General features: G+C 40.7%; 1 protein-coding gene across 1 annotated transcript in view; it reads left to right on the top strand.

Annotated features, from left to right (window-relative positions):
* The first annotated feature begins 6079 nt into the window (after positions 1-6079).
* LOC140243720 (GTP-binding protein 10-like) overlaps positions 6080-23051 on the top strand; it is a 70908-nt gene continuing 53936 nt past the window's right edge. Inside the window, exon 1 of the mRNA XM_072323385.1 lies at positions 6080-6212. Within this exon, the coding sequence (XP_072179486.1) occupies positions 6168-6212 (45 nt within the window). The 5' untranslated portion in view covers positions 6080-6167. The remainder of the gene's footprint in view (positions 6213-23051) is intronic.

Consider the following 23051-nt stretch of genomic DNA (forward strand, 5'->3'; position numbering starts at 1 on the left):
GAAATGAAATAGATTTTTGAAGAAGGAGTAATGGGGAGAGGACGGGGGAGAAAGGGGCGAAAACATATTAACTCACCGGTATACACCACTCACAAATGTTTATGTTTTGTATGCATGTATGATTACACTGCAAAAGTCGGGCGTAAAATATGAAACACCGAGCTCATTTTTTGTGTTAAATCAACAGCTCCGGTGTGGTCCTCTATTGACACTTGATCAGTGCTAGATTCAACACCCATGGTGTTAAATCCAACACCAATATTTTTGCAGTGTATTTTTTCAAATGTAAATGTATTGACTATATTTTGAAGAATGTGGGTAATGGGGTAAGGATGGGGGCAGAAATGGGTGATAGTTTCTTATAAAACAAGCAAAGATGTGTATACACAACCCAGGCTTATGTTAAATGCTTTGCATTGTTCTCTGTTCGTGTATTCTCGGTTTTTCATTTAAAGACATTTGAAATTATAAGGTCCAATCAGCAGTGCACCAAACAATAATATTTAAACATACTCCTTGATGACACCTCACACATTACACAAGGACAACCCTCCAACAGTAACCAAACAATGTCCAGTAACTGCGTATTGGCATATTTCTATATTTCTGCATGTTATTTCTGTTTGTTTGTTGTTGGTTTTTGTTGTTGTTGTTGTTGTTGTTGTTGTTGTTGTTGTTGTTGTTGTTGTTGTTGTTGTTGTTGTTGTTGTTTTGCGTGTTGTTTTGCGTGTATATGTCTTCTCTTTTGGTCCGACATTTTCCCGGTATACACGGCCAAATAGTGTCTGTGCCATAATATTGCTGTGTTACAATATATTTCATTTGCATTCTAAAACAATACAGTATGTCCCCCAAAAAATACAATCGGATTTTCGCATTGATAACACCCAATGTGATTACACCGTCTAAATGCTACTTCAGGGTCTTAGAATATAACATCCCTCCATCTTAGCTCTATTTTGCAGAAAACCCCATTCAATTTGGTTAAGCGGTCACAGAGGAATGCGGATTGTTGTAAAGCATGTCATGAGTCTGATTCTTCCGAGTTTAGCACTTGGGATGCTCTTGGAACTGCATATTAATGTGTGAACACAATAGTCGAGATTCCTGACATGCTCTACGAGATTCCTCATTTCTCTTTGACCACTGAAGCAAATCAAATGGGGTTTTCTGTAAGATGTGATGGGCAATGAGTTATAGTTTCAAACCCTGAAATTGTATTTGGATTGATTCACTATTTATAAAAGTTATCATTGCAGAGGGTACCGTTGTATTTTTTTTTTTTTGGGGGGGGGGGACAAACGATATTGTTGATATAGTATTTATGCTTGTGTCATCAGCATCATTATTACCAAATGTACAATGGTACATTGATGACTTTAACATAAACACATCTTATTGGTATATCGATGTTGCTATTATTTTCATTTTAGTGTTCCATTTCCTAAAAGCTTGGCTTTTTAGTGAAGCACTCTTTTCCATCATTATGATTACTTCTCAGTGTTACCATGACAAAGAGTGCATTGTTCATTTTTTGTGTGTTATAATACCATTTATGCATAAATTATTTCATATTGTGTTCCATGAACCAAACTGTCCTTTCCAGCTGGATAAAAGTCAAATTGACACATGAACCGCTTTGTATCGTGTATTTTTTTTTTTGGGGGGGGGGGATGGAAATAAAAAATAAGCAATATTGGATTGAATTGAAGTTATTGCATTGTCATAATTGAAGTTCAGCGATCTAGTGCACAATTTTGGTGAAATATTTGGGAAATTTTCTGTCAGAAAACAAACAAACAAATCGTTAACATCTGATGGGGAATTAGTATATAGGGGGGGGGGGGGCAAAATGATATGCCCCTGACAATCGTCATGAGTTATCGATCACTTCATTCTTGCAATTTTACATTGTCCAAAAAGTGACGTGTACGTGTATACGTAAGAACGCTGGTGTATAGACGTAGGCTAAAAACACAGCCGGCCAAAATTTTGATCCTTAGTTTGAGTATACCCTTCACTTAGATTTCTATTTTTATCCTGAAAAGAAAAATGAGAAAAGGAAGGCAGGTACTTATCCACTGGTCTCGTTGATCTCCTCATGTATCTTAAATTTGTATAATCTTACTTCGCAAAAGGTTGCAAGGCAGCGACTTCATTTACGCGCAGCCTTATTTCCCCTTTTATCGCCTCCAAAATCTTGGGGTGACCGCCCCTTTGCCATCCCCCCCCCCTTTTTTTTTTTTTTTTTTTTGTGTCTACTCCGATGTTTGTGGGTAGGTTCAATATTGGACTTTGAGTGCAGGTATTTCATGGAAGCAGTAGTCTTGGGAGCAAATGTCATGGACCCCTTTCTAAAGGACCCTCGAGCTTTTCTGTTCATGGTATTGAAGACCTCAGTCAGATCAGAGAAGAATAGGCTCGGTCAGACAGGCAAAAGATCGAAGTCTTCCCGATCTTTTGTCGTGCGGTCACACTGGCAGCCAAACTTCTCGATCTGTGGATCGAGAAGTTTGGGTCATCGGTGCGCGCGCGCAAGACAAACAAAAGAGCGCGCCGTCCGATGGCTAGTTATTGTGACGTAACAATGCATATCTGTACATGACAGTGGCCTCGCGCTTCGGAGACACTACCCGCAAGCAGGTGATGGACTGGATTCTGAATTCCTTTTAAAATGGTACGGTCTGTACTAATTCATTTAGTGTTTTCTTGGTATCTCGCAAAAAGTTAAAAGACCAATTCTCATCTCCACCAGTACTGTACCATCCCGATGACCAGATGCAGACCGATCTTTCAGTCAAGAAATTTATACGCGCTATGGCAATATGGGGCACGGTGGCAAGATGTGGCTTACCTACCATACCGGTATTTGTATTCTAATGTGTTAAAGGTGCATGGTCCCGGTGTTTTAGTCAAATGCGTACGCGGGCGCACGGCGCAAGTTTCCTATAGAGACCTACGCTATCGACTCCTCTTTTGCGCTTACGCTTTGGCCCACTACCCCGAGTCCGAAGAAGTCCGATTCACTGTAGTCAGTGGTCGGATTACAGTTCGGCTCATGATTCGGCTGAGGGGGATGACAGCTTTAGCAAACTTTTTTTGTGATGTCATGATAACAAGCACATAATGCACGCACCCCAGTCAGACCGCAACGCTGCTGTTAATGAGCTCAAATCAAAAATTTATCGTACGCGCAGGTTTTTGCGCATGTCCTTCTCAGCACCCGAGATTTTGCGAGATAATTCAGAGACAAAGTGCATGGTCTACGAGATTCACTTATTGGCGACATGAAGATCTATTATCCGTGACCAATTGACATGGTTTGTGAATATTTGAAATAAATCACACCTTTTAATGCTTACATTATACAGAATGAGCTTATGATATCATTATTCATATCTCTGCATTATATCGATATTTTCCAAACGACCCTGAGACAAATTAGAACAAGGCTTTCTATTTATTGCCAACCCGACCCGTTCATAGGTTGAATCACCACATGAATGATAGTCAACGTTTTAGATATACCTGTTATAACAGCACACTAAGAACTGAATTGGTCCCTCGCTTAGAAAACAATAAAAATTGAAAATCTCGTCGAGCAAAAATCATAGTGTGGCAATTTGAGATACATGCGCTCCCAGGGTATCATTAGATAAATTACTCAGCGATGTATACAGTGGATTAATAAGGAATAATTATTCTAATACCAAAAAAAGAGCCCCATAGAACTCATGTATGCAAACACAGTGCTAGATCTTGTATTATTGATTTGTATGCAACTTATTAATGCACTCTACTTTTATCTAGTTGTGCCGGCAAAAAAAAAAAAAGTTCAAGCCAAAGTTGAGCTGTCGATCAGAGTGGAGTGTTGTTCTTGTTGTTTACGTGGAGATCTTACACCAGCTGCAGTTGCCTGAACCTGAGCGCGTATACACACATTGTGCGCGCGCCCACACACACACCATATAGGGTCCTACACTGTCATCTACACACAGTGTATTACTGTTATGTAGAGTACACGTTTACTGTCATTCCGCGAGGTGCGTTCAACTCTCCACTCAGAGGGAATTAACCAATCAGAAACGCGTATTCGCGGCAAACTGAAATCTCGTCAAAAATTAACTGTACAACGCAATGATTTATTCGCCAACCTGACCCGTTCATAGGATCAGTCCACATAAAGTCATTATGTTTTCATAGAATGATATTTCCTCTTTCATTTTATACCTCTTCCATTTTGGTCCACCTTAATTTCGTCGGTCTAGTGTACCCCTTAAGAAGAATGGAAAATATGCAAATTTTGTGTTTTATAATTTCCTTGTTCAGTATATTTTATATGTCATAACCTTTCAAGTGGTCGAATTTCATCAAAGTACAACTCTTCAGCTTTTTATCGATATATAAATCATGAAGATTGATAATGTCATTTAGATTTACAGACACTCTAAAAATGTGGTCTCCCAGCTCATTACGTATTCATGTCCGCGAGGTCCATGCATATGCGTACGATAAATGCGAAGGCTTTTCAGGACGTTGCGGTCTGACTGCACCCTGCATGGCATTACTACAGACTGCGCGATGCGCAGAGAAGACAACGAAGGCAACGTTACTTAGCAACACCTACGCACTTTACTCTTGATGACAGCTCAACTTCGGTAATCTTCGTATCAATGCGAACGGTGATCGGCAGTATCATCAACAGCGCCCTCTACACTACCGGGACTATGCACCTTTAAACTTCTTGATCTTTTGCCAGTCTGACCGCGCCTATAGAGTACAGGTCACTGTTCTTTGCATTTCTCTTGATTCTCTTGCATGTCAGCAAAGATCATGTCGATTGTGCTGCTATCTCACCGAAAGCCACGATGGGTTTCGGGAATAAATAAGGTTCATTATTCCAAAGTTCCGTTATTCTGAAGGTTTATGCATATGAAATTGATTTTAATCATAACTGTTGTAAGACAGGTACCAGGAGAGAGAGGTAGAGAGAAACCTACTGATACATACTAATAGATTGCGAGACACGTTTCTCGGGCGAAACGCCCTCTAGCGGTGCGCATCCCAAAGGAAAAAAAAGGAACAAAACAAAACGTGCGAAAAAAACAAAAACAACGATCACCAGTCTGGCTTCCAGACCGTCTGCTCGTATTAATTTCCTTCCCATCGCACAGGGATTGATAGTTTTTGTTGAGACCTAATTTCAGGTTTCTATTTTTTTTTTGTATGTATGTGTGTGTGTGTGTGAGAGAGAGAGAGAGAGAGAGAGATAATGATAAATCTCTTATAAAATGTTAAAGAGGATGCAATTTCAAGATGAATCCAAAGTTTATTTGTGATGAAAATTGGTTTTGAAATAGTTGCTTTTTTCCAACCCGGCAACCGTTGGGAAGCTCAACAGGGAAAGCCTGACACTTTGTTTTCTCTTGTTTTGCTTGTTTTATTTGTTTTTCTGTTATCACTTGTATTGTTTTGCAAATGCCGAATAAATAATAATAGTAATAATAATAATAATAAAGACAGAGCAATCCTTATAAAAGGGTGGGACCCACCTTTTATTACGATCGCTTCATTTTACTTTGTTTTTGGATGCCTCAGCATTTCAAAACCAGGTTCAAAACCGATTTTCATCAAATAAACTTTGAATTCTAGCTCTTAAAATGGTATGCTCTCTACTATAGACCTACTATTTTGCTTTTTGGTATAGTCTCGCAAAAAGTTAAAAGCCCAAGCCTCATCTCCACCAATATGCCTACTGTACCAACCCTCTAGGTAACAACCAAAGAAGTGCATTGTTTGTAGAGTTACTCAGAGTATGGACTCGATGGTCCTGCCTTCAGCAATGCAGCGACTTCAATTCGATCGTCGGGGGCGACGAAGCGAGAGGGCGCATTTTGTAAGAGGAGTAAAGTTGGCAAAGGGTCTGGAAACCAGCCTAACCGATCACAAACAACCTCTGTGCATTCACATGCACGTGCTGTGTATGTGCAGCATGCACGTGCTGTGTATGTGCATCCCGATGATGTTAGCATGCATGCAGTCAGCAGCATGCAAAGAGCGTAGGTCTGTACAGTACACTCTTGATCTTTGGTCAGCAGCATGTTGTGCATGCAGCTGCTCGTGCATAATAACGATTTTGGAAGGAACGACGCCTGCATGATGACAAGATGGTACTATGTTCGAAGTTTCTGCGTGCTTCTTCAAGACCACGAGTGAGTGTCAGAACATAGTGTGGGGCCGATTTCCACAGCATAGCATCTTTCGTCCTCCCTTTCTCCCGTTTTTTGCTTTGGTCTTCAACTTTTTATTCTCGGCAGGACTCCCTAATGTCCCTCGACTAATTTAACGGCCAACCATGGAGCTACTAAGCTCCATGATACAATTTGTACAACCAAGCGCGCCGGAACACTTCTGGTTTGTTTGTTTGTTTGTTTGTTTGTTTGTTTGTTTTTTTTTTTGGGGGGGGCAGATTCTCAACGGGGGCACATTTATGTGACGATTTGAGATCCTCGGCGCGGGAGCGAAGCGAGGGGGGTGGGGGGGTGGAAAGGGGGATCCCCCCACCCCACTGTAGGGAGCTTTTGTAAAACAGGGTACAAAAGTCGCGTTTATAGCTAGACCATTTAAAAGCAAATTTCTAAGGAATTAAGCATAGTGAAAAATAATCAGTGCGAAGGGCTATGGTTATACATACGGGAGTACAAATAATGTGATAGTGTGAGATCCTCGGCGAGGGGGGAGGGTGTGGGAGGGACTTTTTGTAAAAACAGAGTATAAAAGTCGCATTTATAGAACATATAAAAGCAAATTTCTAGGGAATTTACATATTGAAAAAAATCAGTTGGAAGGCCTATGATCATAACATACGGGAGTACATTAATAATGTGATGGTGCGAGATCCTCGACGAGGGAGCGAAGCGGGGAAGGGCGTGGGAGTGGGACACCCCCTCCCACGGTAGGGACTTTTTGTAAAAACAGAGTATAAAAGTCTCATTTATAGAACATTTAAAAGCAAATTTCTAGGGAATTAACATTTTGAAAAAATCAGTTGGAAGGCCAATGATCATAACATACCGGAGTACATTAATAATGTGATGGTGCGAGATCCTAGGCGAGGGAGCGAAGCGGGGGGAGGGTGTGGACTTTTTGTAAAAACAGAGTATAAAAGTCGCGTTTATAGAACATTTAAAAGCAAATTTCTAGGGAATGAACTTATTGAAAAAAATCAGTTGGAAGGACTATGATCATAACTTTACTCATAAGTTACTATTAGTGTATAGATACAATAAAATATGTTGTTAGTGTATTATAATTTTCGCCCCTAATGGGGCGAAAATTTTTGCATTTTCAGTTATGAAATAACAACATTTAGACAAGAAATATGCCTTTAATGTTCATTTTGGTCTTTAAATCAGTGATTAATTATTTGTTACAAGGGGCACTTTGGGGGGGGGGGCAAAAACTCGTTTTGCCCCCGACATTTTGTTTGGGGGGGGGGGGGGGGCAAGTGCCACCCCTGCCCCCCCCCCCCCCTCCTTGAATACAACCCTACCTAACCCCAAACCCTAACCCTAGGACCTACCCTTGCTTGCTAACGCACGGGTGCACGCGCACTGCAGTGGGGCCAAAGAGGTTCTATAATTATCATGTAATAGAGCATGCGCTTGCATAGGCCTATAGAAGCGGGACCAATTGAACGACCCGCCGCCATTAGCAAAGAGGTCGACTACCAGAAGCCTTAACCCGGAAGTGCCTATAATACACGTAAAGTACAGCTTCGAAGATGGGGTTGGGTTGGAAAAATCATTCTAATTTTAAGGAAAATTAATATTTGTCCATATGCCTCCGGATTTTATAAGAGAGATATATTCTCAACACAGTATACGTGTTTTGATGAAAAAAGGACTTGCTCTAATGTGTCAAATATGTGCCTTAACATGAAGCCAAAATTGCCAAATAGGCATTCATGCTTTACGTGTATTACTATAGGCACTTCCAGGTTCAGGCTTCTGGTAGTCGACTTCTTTCGTGCGCGCGCGCCACTGTTCAATTGGCCCCGTTTTCATTTGTACGCTCTGAATGGTGAGCGCTTACTCTATTACATAATATAGAACCTCTTTGGGTGGGGCCTATTTCACGATTTTGCCATGATGATTTTGCCATATATTCCAATAATGGGCCCAGTGTTATTTCTTTATCTGTTGGTGAGCTCTCCCTTAGCTAACGTTCGGTTCTAAACTAGCTTAGACAGGTAGTCGTGGTATGGTAGCTAGTAGTAGTAGGTGGTTTACTAACTGCGACCACTCGCTCTCATAGTACATGTATAGTCAACCTCGCCTAAAGAGCTAAAGGTGTGATTTCACGGAGCGCGCGAACGATTTGCGAAGGACACGAATGGAAAAATCCAATATTCGGAAAAGGTTTTTCTCCAAATGTGTTCTCCGAATGTGTTTCTTGCGCAATTTGTGCGAAGTTCTCATGACGTATGTCCGAATCAGCGAATGTCAAGTGTATCATTGCTAAAGTACAACATGTTACATGTGGTACACGAAGAACATGCGACGGAAATGCGAACAACGCAAATTTTTTGATAATCATGGGAGAAAATGTACCCAAGGAGAGGTGGGAGCTGTCTTGAGTTGAATTTTTTTTTTTTTCCTGTATTTCTCCAATCTTTTTCTGTCATTTCTCTACTGTGTGCATGCCTATAGAGTTTTTCGTAGGACCTATCTCCACTAGTAAAGCATTCAATTTTTTTTTTTCAGTTTCTCCAATACATAATCTCAGTACTACTCTAGTTTCAAATGTAATTTTGGTATACTATAGATTCATTTTAAGTGTATTCTTCGATGTTTTGTACATCAAACATTTCTTTCTCTTTTCTAGTCTTTAATTTCTTTTTTACTATATAGAAAGGGTTCTAGTTGTTAATAATTGCTTGATTAGATCTATGCTACGATTTTGATTTGTAGAAAACGTAAATCATACATCCCCCAAACATGCACTAAACGTTTGTGAGAATGTCTCAAAAGGTACGCAAGGAGTTTGCGGTTACATCGTAAAATGATCGCAAAAACTTCACAGATTTCGCGAAACATACGTGAGACATTCTCCAAAGTTTCGGGGTCTGTTTGGGGTTTCATGAACATTTTGCGAACATCGCGCCCGTCTTGCGAAGGTCTTGCTCATATGACGAGGTTTGAAAGACACTTTCGAGAACAAATCACAAGCAAATCACGACCAAGTGTGCGGAAGAGGTTCGCAAAGAATTTCAACATTTTTTTAAATTCTCGCGAAGTAAAAACGACATTTGCGAACAATTGATGACGCTTCCGAACCCTCACGTTTGTTTGGCGATCTTTCGCAGACTAAAATATGAATGCTGGATTTTGCCATTCGCATCCTTTGCAAATCGTTCGCGTGCTCCGTGAAATCACACCTTTAGTCAAATCTATCTCCACTAGTAAAGCATTCAATTTTTTTTTTTTCAGTTTCTCCAATACATAATCTCAGTACTACTCTAGTTTCAAATGTAATTTTGGTATACTATAGATTCATTTTAAGTGTATTCTTCGATGTTTTGTACATCAAACATTTCTTTCTCTTTTCTAGTCTTTAATTTCTTTTTTACTATATAGAAAGGGTTCTAGTTGTTAATAATTGCTTGATTAGATCTATGCTACGATTTTGATTTGTAGAAAACGTAAATCATACATCCCCCAAACATGCACTAAACGTTTGTGAGAATGTCTCAAAAGGTACGCAAGGAGTTTGCGGTTACATCGTAAAATGATCGCAAAAACTTCACAGATTTCGCGAAACATACGTGAGACATTCTCCAAAGTTTCGGGGTCTGTTTGGGGTTTCATGAACATTTTGCGAACATCGCGCCCGTCTTGCGAAGGTCTTGCTCATATGACGAGGTTTGAAAGACACTTTCGAGAACAAATCACAAGCAAATCACGACCAAGTGTGCGGAAGAGGTTCGCAAAGAATTTCAACATTTTTTTAAATTCTCGCGAAGTAAAAACGACATTTGCGAACAATTGATGACGCTTCCGAACCCTCACGTTTGTTTGGCGATCTTTCGCAGACTAAAATATGAATGCTGGATTTTGCCATTCGCATCCTTTGCAAATCGTTCGCGTGCTCCGTGAAATCACACCTTTAGTCAAATCTATCTCCACTAGTAAAGCATTCAATTTTTTTTTTCAGTTTCTCCAATACATAATCTCAGTACTACTCTAGTTTCAAATGTAATTTTGGTATACTATAGATTCATTTTAAGTGTATTCTTCGATGTTTTGTACATCAAACATTTCTTTCTCTTTTCTAGTCTTTAATTTCTTTTTTACTATATAGAAAGGGTTCTAGTTGTTAATAATTGCTTGATTAGATCTATGCTACGATTTTGATTTGTAGAAAACGTAAATCATACATCCCCCAAACATGCACTAAACGTTTGTGAGAATGTCTCAAAAGGTACGCAAGGAGTTTGCGGTTACGTCGTAAAATGATCGCAAAAACTTCACAGATTTCGCGAAACATACGTGAGACATTCTCCAAAGTTTCGGGGTCTGTTTGGGGTTTCACGAACATTTTGCGAACATCGCGCCCGTCTTGCGAAGGTCTTGCTCATATGACGAGGTTTGAAAGACACTTTCGAGAACAAATCACAAGCAAATCACGACCAAGTGTGCGGAAGAGGTTCGCAAAGAATTTCAACATTTTTGTAAATTCTCGCCGAAGTAAAAACGACATTTGCGAACAATTGATGACGCTTCCGAACCCTCACGTTTGTTTGGCGATCTTCGCAGACTAAAATATGAATGCTGGATTTTGCCATTCGCATCCTTTGCAAATCGTTCGCGTGCTCCGTGAAATCACACCTTTAGTCAAATCTATTGGGACCAACGAAAAAACTTCGACTTACGCGAAATTTGACTTCCACGAAAGTCGAATTTTTTCGACTTGTATTTCCTGACGAATTTTCGTATGCAGTGTCTTTTTATGTTTTCAATGGTCGTGAAATTAAAGTAGACGGTAGTAATATGTTGTAATTTGTTTGTTTTGTTTATTTAAAAAAAAAAAGAATCCTGAAGCTCAATTATTGGACTGCGATATTCGAAATGCGTTGCATATATACAACTGTAATGTCTACCAAAGATCGCCAAACGAACGTGGGAGTTTGGGGCGTCATCATTCGTTTGGGGATGTCATTTTTACTTCGGCAAGAATTTCAAAACATAATTTTTTGTGAACCTTTTCCGCGCAATGAGTCATGATTTGGTCGTGATATATGTTTTCAAAAATATATTTAATGTCTCGTCATAGACCTTTGCCAGACGTGCGCTATGTTCGCAAAATCTTCGTGAAACCCCGAGCAGACCGCGAAGTTTCGGAGAATATCTCACGCATGTTTCGCAATATTTTCCGATGAGGTTTTATAATGCAGTGTCTTTTTATGTTTTCATTGGCCTTTAAATTACATTAGACGGTAGCAATATGTTGTATTTAGAGTTTTTGTTTTGTTTGAGTTATAAAAAAAAATCGTGAAGCTCAATTACTGGACTGCGATAAAGGAAATGTGTTGCGTGTAATGTGCTTTTTTCACTCACCTGAGCCAAAGGCTCAAGTGAGCTATTGCGATCACTCTTCGTCCGGAGTCCGTCGTGCGTCGTCCGTCGTCCGGCATCCGGCGTGCATAAATTTTTACATTTTCATCTTCTTCTTGAGAATCCCTTGACCGATTTTCACCAAACTTGGCAGGTAGCATCCCTAGGGGGATAGGATCTCAATTTGTTCAAGTGGGCACCATACCCCACCTGGGGGGCCCCCAGAGGGGCCCAAACCCCTCAAAATTAAGGAATCTTAAAAAATCTTCTTCTCTAGAACCAGAAGTGATAGAGCTAAGTTAATGCTATGAATTAGTACATTGATGACTGAAGTTTCAAGTTTGTTCATGGCGGAATCAGGGGTGCCCCCTTGGGACCCAGGGGAGGGGGGTGGGGAGGGGTCCTAATGGGGCCCAAATTGTACATTTTCATCTTTTTCTTGAAAATGCCACAATGAATTTTCACCAAAGTTGGCAGGTAGCATCCCTAGGGGGAAAGAATCTCATTCCCATCAAATGGGCACCATGTCCCACTTGGGGGGCCCCAGGGGGCCTAAATTTGGACCGAAATTGTAAATTGTCACCTTTTTCTTGAAAACCCTATCACTAATTTTTACCAAATTTGGCAGGTAGCATCCCTAGGGGAGTAGAATCTCAATTCCATCAAATGGGCACCATGCCCCACCTGGGGGGGGGGGGGGGGCCTCCAGGGGGCCCACCCCCCCCCCCCTCCTGTAAGGAATCTTTACAGATTTTCTCTAGAACCAAAAGTGATTGAGCTAAGTTAATACAATGAGTCAGTATATTGATGACTGTTGTTTCAAGTTTGTTCATGGGAGAATCAGGGGTGCCCTTCCCCCCCCCCCCCACCCCCTTGGGACCCAAGGAAGCGGAATGGTATGGGGAAGGGTCCAAATGCGGGCCTAAATTTTCATCTTCTTGCTGAAAACAACGTAATGGATATTCACCAAACTTGTCAAGTAGCATTCCCATAGGGATAAGATCTCAAAGTGTTTGAATGGGCACCGTGCTTTCCTTGGGGCCCCAGGGGGTCCAAACCTCCTAAATTAGTGAATATTCAATAATATTTTTCTCTAGTTCTAATCAAAAGTGATAGGGCTATAAGTCTTTTTCCCAAGCTGCATAATCCAACATTCTTTAAAGTACAGTGTACTTGGCACGAACACCGACATCTTTTGGGCTCCAATCCCATGGTCTCTAGCTCGATGAATTCCTCTATGGGACCAATAGCCAAGACATTCAGGTAGTTCAGGAGTGAAGTGGTACCGGATAAACGCCCTCCTTGGACAAACCATCCTAATGGGCACCGTACTGCGACAGGGTCGTCAGATCTTTGGCCACGCAAGAACTCCTCCCATATCATTGAGTGGGTGTTATCAACTCCTCTAGTAGGACATCGATTGTTGTGGAGGGAGCAGCGCTCACCTCAACGTCACTCAAGTGGTCATATTGATTCAAGTCGCCTGCTTGAATGACTGGAGCATTCCCACAAGGCCTATTGATCTCTGTCACTGTCAGTAGGTAGGACCGTCTTCCTTCCAGATCTTCTACGTGACAATCGATGAGTTGTTTCTTGTTTCCCCCAACCAGTGTCAGTTCGTGATCTTGATACCTATCATGCCCCGTCCTTGGAAAGATCCCCTCTCTGACTAGGGTGGCTTGGCTGCCGCCGTCAAGTAGTATCCGGACCAAATGACGAGTGTTGCCCAAACGAAGATAGCCCATAACTGTTGGGAGGATGCCACCGAGCTGCGTTCCTGTGGCAGTGTTCGCATTAGCTGGATTCGGACCTGGACGGAAGGGCCTGGCATTGGCGTTAAACTGCCCTGGAGGGTCACTCAGCTGACTCGGAGAACTGACATCACTCCCGAACACCACCGGACAGATTGCCGAAAAGTGAGCATCGCTACCACATGTTCGGATACTACAGGGAGAAGCAAATTGGCAAGACCCTAGATCATACGGAGGCTTCCCGGCTATGCAGTTATTGTGTCCACATCGGTTGCAGATACTGTGTTTTTTCATCAGGTCATACTTCTTCTTTAACTGAAGCCCCCGAAACTTGTTACAAGTTTTCAGGTAGTGTGTGTGTGAATCCTTGTGCAGTACACACTTGGGTACCTCAGGTCGAGAACCTTTGCCTTGTTGTCTCGAAGACGGATTAACTGTGGCAGAGTTGGATGATCTACTGGTTTTGTCACTCTTGTATGACGTTAGCGTTTCTGTACGGGCAGGCTTAGATTTGTCGAGCAACAGTAATTGACTGTACAGCCACCTCACAAGACCGGTCAGTGTATCCGGTGTGTGCTCGTCTCTCACACTTTTGAAGAAAGCTATGCGATGCTCCTCCGGTAGTTTCTGCCTGATGTTGCTTAACATGTAATCCTGCTATTCAGCTCTCCTGAGAGACCAACGGTCTCTGCTTGTGTTTCAAATGTTTGCAGGGTCTGAACAAACCGTCTCATGGCTGGTAGATTGACCCTGCCCTTGTACTCGTATGGTTTCAAGTCATCAAGCTCTTTCAGTAGACTATCAACCACCTTGTCTTCATCTCCAAAATATTCATCAAGCACTTGCCAAGCACGCTCAACACTAATGCATCCTTTGATCATGTTGCGCTCTCTGTTGTTAACCATTGCCTCGGTGAGCTGATAGAAGCATTCAATCTCGGTTAAACCTCCTGCACAGTGAACAAATAGTTCCTTGAACCGTTTGTAGTCCTTTAAATCCCCGCTGAAGATTAGGAATTTCATCCTTGCCATCTTTGGTGTAGGCAACGTTGACTGCATTGGAGCAGGGGACGACGTAGGGGGAGCTTGACTAGAGGTTGATGTTGAATCAGTATTACTTGCGGTGTGAGAAAGACGATTAATCAATCGCTTTGCTCGGACGAGAACTTGAATGAAGTCCTTCTCACATTCCGTCATCCACTTTTCCTCCTCGTCGAATTGTGATTCAGTCTCGATTGCGTCGATTAACTCTGCATGCTTCTACTCGACTCGGTGAAACTGGTCTTCAGCTTTGGTGACATAACCCTTTAATATTTCCAAATCACTGGCATCATCTTCAAGAAGACTTTTGATAGTTGAAAGGGTTCGGGTCAAATTACCCTTTGTGTTTCTTCTTGAGAGTTTCAGCTTATTGATGTCAGCCATGATGTCTCAGCTTACATACGTTTGTAGCAATTGTTTCCCACGTTTACATTTGTTGTTGAAGATTGTGGTGGACTCAATAGACTTTCATGTACATCTCTCACGTTGTTGCAATAAAGAGAATAGATCAGGCGTATGTTGCCTTCTTTAATCTCTTGTGGTATACAAACGGACAAATTCAACAACAGTGTAGGTTACCCTGTAGACGAAACAGACAAAGGCATTTATGAAAAAACACATATACAATGCTACACTAATAAACATGCTCAACTTCTTCATCTCAATAGATGAATGACAAGAAATGAGTTTCTTCTCTCATTTTTATGCCTCCGCCACGAAGTGGTGCCGGAGGCATTATGTTTTCGGGTTGTCCGTCTGTCCGTCCTTCCGTCCGTCCGTAATGAATTTTGTGGACAAGGTAACTATCAAAACCTGTTGAGGTATCCTAATGAAACTTGGCATGTATGTGTATTAGGGGGTGAAGTTGTGCCTATCAACTTTTGGGTGCACATGCTCAAGGTCAAAGGTCAAAAGGTCAAGGTCAAATACATAAAATTTCACTTTTTCCACCATATCTATTGAATGCCTGAAGATATTTTCTTGAAACTTAGTGTATACATGTATTACCCAATTAAGATTCTCTGGTGAAAGTTTGGGTCATGAGGTCAAAGGTCAAAGGTCAAAAGGTCAGGGTCAAATACATGAAATTTCACTATTTTCGCCATATCTATTGAATGCCTGAAGATATTTTCTTGAAACTTAGTGTATACATGTATTACCCAATTAAGATTCTCTGGGGAAAGTTTGGGTCATGAGGTCAAAGGTCAAAAGGTCAAGTAAAAATATCAAAACTTCTTTTTTTTCTCCGTGCCTTGGAAAATTGTTCAAGGTATCTTCATGGAACATAGTATATACATGTACTGACTGGAAGTGATTATCTAGAGAATGTAGGGTTCATGGGGTCAAAGGTCAGGGGTCAAAGGTCAAGTGCAACACTTCAAGATTTTACTATTTCCCTCATATTTATGCAATGCCAGCAGGGTTATTATTTTTTTACACTTGGTGTATGCATGTGTAACCTAATAGAAATTCTCTGGAAAGTTTTTTTTTTTTTCTTTTTTTGCCTCAAAGGTCAAAAGGTCAAAGATCAAGTGAAAGTGCTGAACTAACTTTTTCCTCCGTATCTCTCGAAGTGGCTCAAGTTATCTTGAAACTTAGTACATATTATGCATGTTCTACCTGAAAGTGATTATCTTATGAATTTTAGGGTCAAGGGCCAGATGAAAATGGTAACAATTTACTATTCAATTCAGAAATTGCACTTTTTCTCCACACCTGTACCTTGAAAATTACTCAATGCCTAAATGTATGAATGGGTCAAAGTCAAGTTAAAGTCCTTAAATCCCTAGATACATGCTCTCCTATTCATCCAATTAAACCTAGGTCAAGGAAGGTGAACATTCAAGACATTTGTGACAAACTTGTCATTTCAATATTTTGCCAATTTTGTGAAAATGTAATCACACATTGTCCACATGTACTATCTAGACCTATTGGGAAAATCATGCATTATGGCGGAGGCATACCAGTCGCCAAAGCGACATTTCTAGTTTATACTGTTGTTTTCCATAATGTATTTATAATAGGGCCTACAGTGTATTTAATCAAGTTGTCACTACAACAAAGAGAGTAAAACCAAAATGCGTGGTATGCTTTGAAATTGAGGAAAAATGATATGAAAAATATAAATTTTTCCATTTTGCATATGCATGTAAGAAAGAATACAGATTATACCAGTTTGATGTTTTGCTTCAAGCATTGTAAGCCTTTTTACACTCTGTCTGAGATGCTGAGATTAAACAGTGAAAATAAACTCAAACAATGAGCTGAATTAATAGCAGTTCAAATATAACCAACTCTCCTTTTGATTAGTTTTGAACAATACTTCAACATGTGTAAGTCATTATGAAATACTCTACATGATACGAATAGCACTGTCGTGACAATACTGTAAAACTCCTAACTGTAAGTCTAGGCGTGTGCCTCTTCACCAGGAATGTTGGTTAAAATATCACTCCGCGACCGGCATTGTGCGCGGAACCGTTTCCATGGAGTCAAGCTAACAATAATGTAGTTCCTACTAGAAAGTGCCTTAATTTTGGTGACCTATATGTACGTTAAACAGCAATGTACAGTGTACCTCCAATTAAATCATACATATTATTGTGCTACAACCTTCTACGTCCACATAACCTTTCATACTAAATCAAACTTGTTTTCAATTTGAGAACGTCAGCACTTGAATTCTCACGTTCACCTCCACGTCAAAACATCCTCTCACTGAACAACATGTATACTCTACGCGCACTGCACTACTGACTGCACTACGTTCTGTAAGTCAGTGCGCGAACTATGATACAATAACCAGCGAACATTTATCATCTTATCAGTGCGATAAAAACATTCCATAAGAATTCATACTGCAGTTGTATTACCTTAATAGTGTCGGGTGAAATCCTCAGGAATCTATGGAAATCTGAAAGTCATATCAAGCGAAAAACTGCTACGAAAACTCCGTTGGTTAGCAAACTGCTGTGACTACATGTGAGACAATCATGTATGCGACTCATCAATGATTTTACTCGCTAGTTTCTTGACCAGTCGCTCGAAGTCAATTACAATGTGTATCATAACCACAATAGAAAAGACCTGGTATCGCAATGAAAGTGTCATATCGTGACACAGCACATTTTAGTTGAATTATTTTCATGGAACAACATTAACATAAGATGCTTTTAGGAGGGAAGCAAACAGATGGGAACTCTTTTGAAAGATTTTTCACCCATTACCGATACTCCAGATTACCTTTAACATAGTGTTCTTTGTCATATTGTATTGTTGTATGAAAATTTAGTCATATTGAATTGTGTTATGAAAAACTGAACTTTATTACATTGCAATAAAGCTTAACACTCGTGACAATTATTTCTTGTGTCAATATGTCCTATAAATGATAAAGGTCTAGTACTGACATGTTATTTGTAGAAAGTAAAATTTATTCATGTTTAGCAGTTAAAAAAATAGAATACAAAATCAAATATTCCTAAACTACTAAAGCACTTTTGCTGTTTTGGTAAATAATTAAATAGCAAAAGTAAATAGTAATTTCAGGAAAAAATACATGCATTAATATTTGGCAGTATTTATTATTTCACTTTTAAACATTCAAGCCATTCTACCAATTGGCCCCGAACAATATATTATTCACAACTACTTTGTAACAAGACAACAATGAATCACAAATGACATTTTTATGGAATTTTAATGACATAAGGAAAATATGCATACATCACAAACAAAAGCAATCATCCAACTGTCCAATAATATCCATAAACATATTAAAGCTCCATGAAAAAGTGTCAACCATAGTAAAAACACAATGCTCATTAAGTGTCAAAAATAGTGACAAACGCAATGCTCCATAACCGTCAATAAAAACACTGCTATTCCTGTTCTATAAGTCCTTACTGGAGGGTTCTGCCTGTGTGGCTGTGTACTCTATTATTCACAACACCTTTGTAACAAGACAACAATAAATCACAAATGACATTTTTATGGAATTTTAATGACATAAGGAAAATATGCATACATCACACACTTACAAAAACAATCACCCAACTATCCAATCACATCCATGAACACGTTAAAGCTCCATGAATAAGTGTCAGTCATAGTATGAAACACAATGCTCTTTAAGTGTCAAAAATAGTGACAAACGCAATGCTCCATAACCGTCAATAAAAACACTGGTCGGCCAGCGTCTTCCAGGCCTCATCTTTCTTGTCAGGTTCGGCCCACATGGCATCCCGCTTGTTGTAGAGGCCCAGGCACCCCAGCAAGTACTCTTTTGCCTCTTCCTCCTGAGCATCATTGAGCTTAACGGTCCTCTGCCTCGCTCCAGAACCGCCCCTATTCTTCTGCCTCCTGTTTGTGGGTTCTTCCTCTTTCTCCTCGGGAGAGAAAGGCCCAGCTATACATAGACAACAAATACCCATATTTGAAATAGATATAAATTATATGGTACTGCTGTAAGAAATAAGTAATAACATATTACCGAGACCACTCTAAATAGTACATTTTTATCAACAAAACCATCAACCAAGATGCACCGATTAAAAAAAAAGACACCATGTATGCTCCCACTAAGTTTTTGACATGACAAATGACAACACAGTATAGTGCTAACACAATACAATTACAGTCCACAACTTAAGTCCATAAAGTTACCATAGGAGGCAGTGGATAATCTGGACCTATATGATTACTTACCAGGACTTGCTTGTGCAACCTCCTCTTCAGCCTCACTTGCATGGTGACTGGAAGGGGATGTAGGTGAAGCTGGGGAGGGCTGGTCTTGTTCTTGGGCCTGGGGTGGAAGGTCTGGAGCAACATCTTGGACAGGGGTAGCAGGTCTTGGAGCGGAGCCTCTATCAGCGTGAGCCAGTGCCACCACGCGAAGGTCTTCATCCTCTTCGTCATCTTTGCTGCTTGCAGGGGGCCTCGCCCTGGAGCTCAATTTGAGCTTCTTGGGTTGGGGGTCCTTCTTGGACTGCTCAAGTTTGTCATTCTTCCCCTTGCTACTGCCTTTGTTGCCTTTTGGGGGCATCTTCTTTGAAAATTATGTGAAATCTTGAAGAAATTGTGAAGGAAAAACTGCGTCTACAGAGATGTTGTCGAGTCGAATACTGAAAGTTGTGTGAGAAAGTCCTGCGATGCAGTCATGCTTTCATAGGTGGCAAGTGGCACCGAATGGCGGAAACCAAGTGGTGTTTGGCAGAAACCAAGTGGTATTTGGTGCGAAATAGTCACCAATCAGGTGCCGTTTGGCTCGCGCAACTGTTGATTTGGAGCGCTTTGGTGCAACTTGGCGCACGCCATTACATTCCAGTGGATTCCAATAGGCGGATTGTTTGCGACATTTGGTGCCACTTGGTGGACACTTCGCGCTGATTGCTTGATGCAAGTGGCGTGACGAAAATTTCAAACATTTTGAAATTTCCTTGCCGCCAAACTCAATTTTTGCCGCCGTTACGGGCCACCACGAGCCAGTTGGGAGGCAGTTTGAGCCACTGCACGCCACTAGGCACCTTATTGGCGACACTAGGCGCCACAGCAAATTGCATTGGCGCGAACTGGCACCAACTGGCGCCGGCCCAGTGGACTCCTAGCATTAGCGTTCCGTAGATATCAAACCTGTCATATTTCTAGATTCTCTATACTTTTCTGCTTTAAGTTTGTTCATGGCGGAATCAGGGGTGCCCCCCTTTGGACCCAGGGGTGGGGAGGGGTCCTAATGGGGCCCAAATTGTACATTTTCATCTTTTTCTTGAAAATGCCATTATGAATTTTCACCAAAGTTGGCAGGTAGCATCTCTAGGAGAAAGGAATCTCATTCCCATCAAATGGGCACCATGCCCCACCTGGGGAGCCCCAGGGGGCCTAAATTTGGACCGAAATTGTACATTTTCATCTTTTTCTTGAAAACCCTATCACAGATTTTCATCAAACTTGGCAGGTAGAATCCCTAGGGGGATAGAATCTCAATTCTATCAAATGGGCACCATGCTCCACCTGGGGGCCCCAGGGGTCCCCCCCCCCCCCAAGGAATCTTGATAGATTTCTCTGGAACCAGAAGTGATTGAGCTAAGTTGATACAATGAGTCAGTATATTGATGACTGTTGTTTCAAGTTTGTTCATGGGAAAATCAGGGGTGCCCTCCCCACCCCCTTGGGACCCAAGGAAGCGATGGGATGGGGAGGGGGTCCAAGTGCGGGCCTTAATTTTGATCTTCTTGCTGAAAACAACAATGGATTTTCACCAAACTTGGCAAGTAGCATTCCCATGGGGATAAGATTTCAAAGTGTTTGAATGGGTACCATGCTTTCCTTGGGGGCCCCAGGGGGTCCAAACCTCCTAAATTAATGAATATTCAGTAACATTTTCTCTAGTCTTTTTTTCCCAAGCTGCATAATCCAACATTCTATAAAGTACAGTGTACTTGGTAGGTATTTTTACCAGTGTGATGGAATATGTAAATGGACACCATGCCCCCACCTTCAAAGTTACCCCAACCATAAGTTTCCAATGTTCTTAGGTAAGAGTCTGCAAGAATGCATGGAAGGTGAACTTGCGATACTCAGGTGAGCGTATGACCCCTGGGTCTCTTGTATCTAAAGTTGTTTCTTTCCCGTAACATTTTTTTTTTGTGTGTGTGTGTGTGTGTGTGGATGTTCCTAGGCCGAGTGGTAGAGCAGCGATTTATGTTACGGTTTTCCTGCATTTTATAAGTTAGTTTCTTCTCTCATATTAAGTTGATGGTTTTTAATTCGACATTGTCTATTTGTCAGTTTATGCTAAAACACTGCTATAACATCTGATACATTTCCTTCACTTGTAACACACAAGGTTTTACTCTTGCCACCTCTCGTTTTCTCTTCCCTTTTCGCTACGTTTCTTTTTGTTATACTGCAGATGTGAATGTTTCCATTAACATAACCCAACTTGAGTATTTGGAATGAGAACTGCCTTAATTAACTCTAGGCCAGGTTTATAGCGTCTCGCTCATCTCTTTGAAATTTCAGGTTGTTATTGTTCGACCATCGGAGTTGTAGACAGGCTTTATGTTGCTATAGAGGTATCTCGTGCCACATGAGTGGGAGGTATACATTGTTTAGTATTAGTAAAGAGCTCTTTCATGCCACACCCTGCCAAGTATAGTGTGTTTGAAGGGGTTCTGTGTCATTCTGCCTATGAAAAAGCAAAAGTTTTATTTTCGCCATGGCTGTAGTATTTCTCTATGCATATAGCTGTTGATGATGGGTGTTGTTGGCATCTGGGCAGTAAAGAACCGAGTATCATGCTATAATCCCCCTGAGTTAAGTGCTAAGCGTTCAATTTGATATTTCTTTCTTCTTTATTATGTCAATTACTGCTAATGGACTTACAGAATTATATTATGACACTTTCACTCGAAGCTTATGAAGCAAAGTTTATGCACTATATACAAGTAATGGTGCTTGAATCCTACCATTCATTTCAGAGGCGAAATTATGGTATGCCTGTATGTATGGGCGTCATTGATTTTGAATTAATGAGACAATATACTTAGTACTCCTTCCACTTGTAACTGTCCCCTTTGAATACACAGGATCACGGGTGATCGTCATAAATTATCATTCACGTATAAGCTTACGTTCCATACTCGTGGTTGGAGGAGACCTATATAGTTACATGGTTAAAGGCGCTGTCTCCTTTGCCAGAGCCGTATGTTTGGGCCCGTGAAGTTTCCAATAATTAACCTCATAGGATGCAAAGCAAGAATAGTTTTTCTTTTGCTTTTTTTTTTATTTAATTGAGGTAATGCCACTTTCGTCCAGGTATTAATCACATTGTCGTGTAAACACATACACTCGCTCTATATCCTTTTGTTTTGTATTGGAGACTTCATTGCTTTAACTGCTGGTAAATCTCACAGGCTTGTAGCTGTAAGCGCTCTCTCAACTGGTCATATTATATAATGACAACAAGATTAGAGATAGTCATATTGGTTATGTAAATAAGGGTCAAAGGCCATATTTTAAAAGGCTAATTGATGTTAAAGTCAAGATGGTTATTAAGACACTTAATTGTCATGTTTCAATTTGTTCGTGTCGAGGATCACTTGGTAAGTTTATGCTCTGTATGTACTCAAAAAGCCTGTAAATCGACTAAGTCGCACACGCCCGGAATTTCCAATAAGTCTGTGTGACAGAAAAAAAAAAATGTAATCTGAATTATGTAGGTACAAAAAATGGTTCTTTATATCTCAATATAACTTTAAGGCACTATATCACATTCTTTTCTTTGTCGATCACGGATGACCGATATCTGATGACCCCCTAGCGTATCACCTAACTCGTGTTCAGTGTGACGAGTTTCATATGTCGTTTTTTAATTCATTCCCACATTAAATCTATTTAAAACAAATACAGAGTGAATGAATCTCTGGTTTATCTCATGTTATGTCCATTTTTAATGAAGAAAATTGGTTACAAATACAACACAATTGCAACAAATTTATTACAGTACAATGCATAACATAATATCTACACCCTATTCAGCTTGACTGTGTTTTTCAGCATAACTCCCACTTTCAGACAAATCACCTATTCAGGTTTGTGTGGGTCCCGACGTGGCTGGATACCCAAGGTCGGACTGTATTGTA

The sequence above is a fragment of the Diadema setosum genome, chromosome 20 (genome assembly GCF_964275005.1).
Source record: "Diadema setosum chromosome 20, eeDiaSeto1, whole genome shotgun sequence".
Lineage (NCBI taxonomy): Eukaryota > Metazoa > Echinodermata > Echinoidea > Diadematoida > Diadematidae > Diadema > Diadema setosum.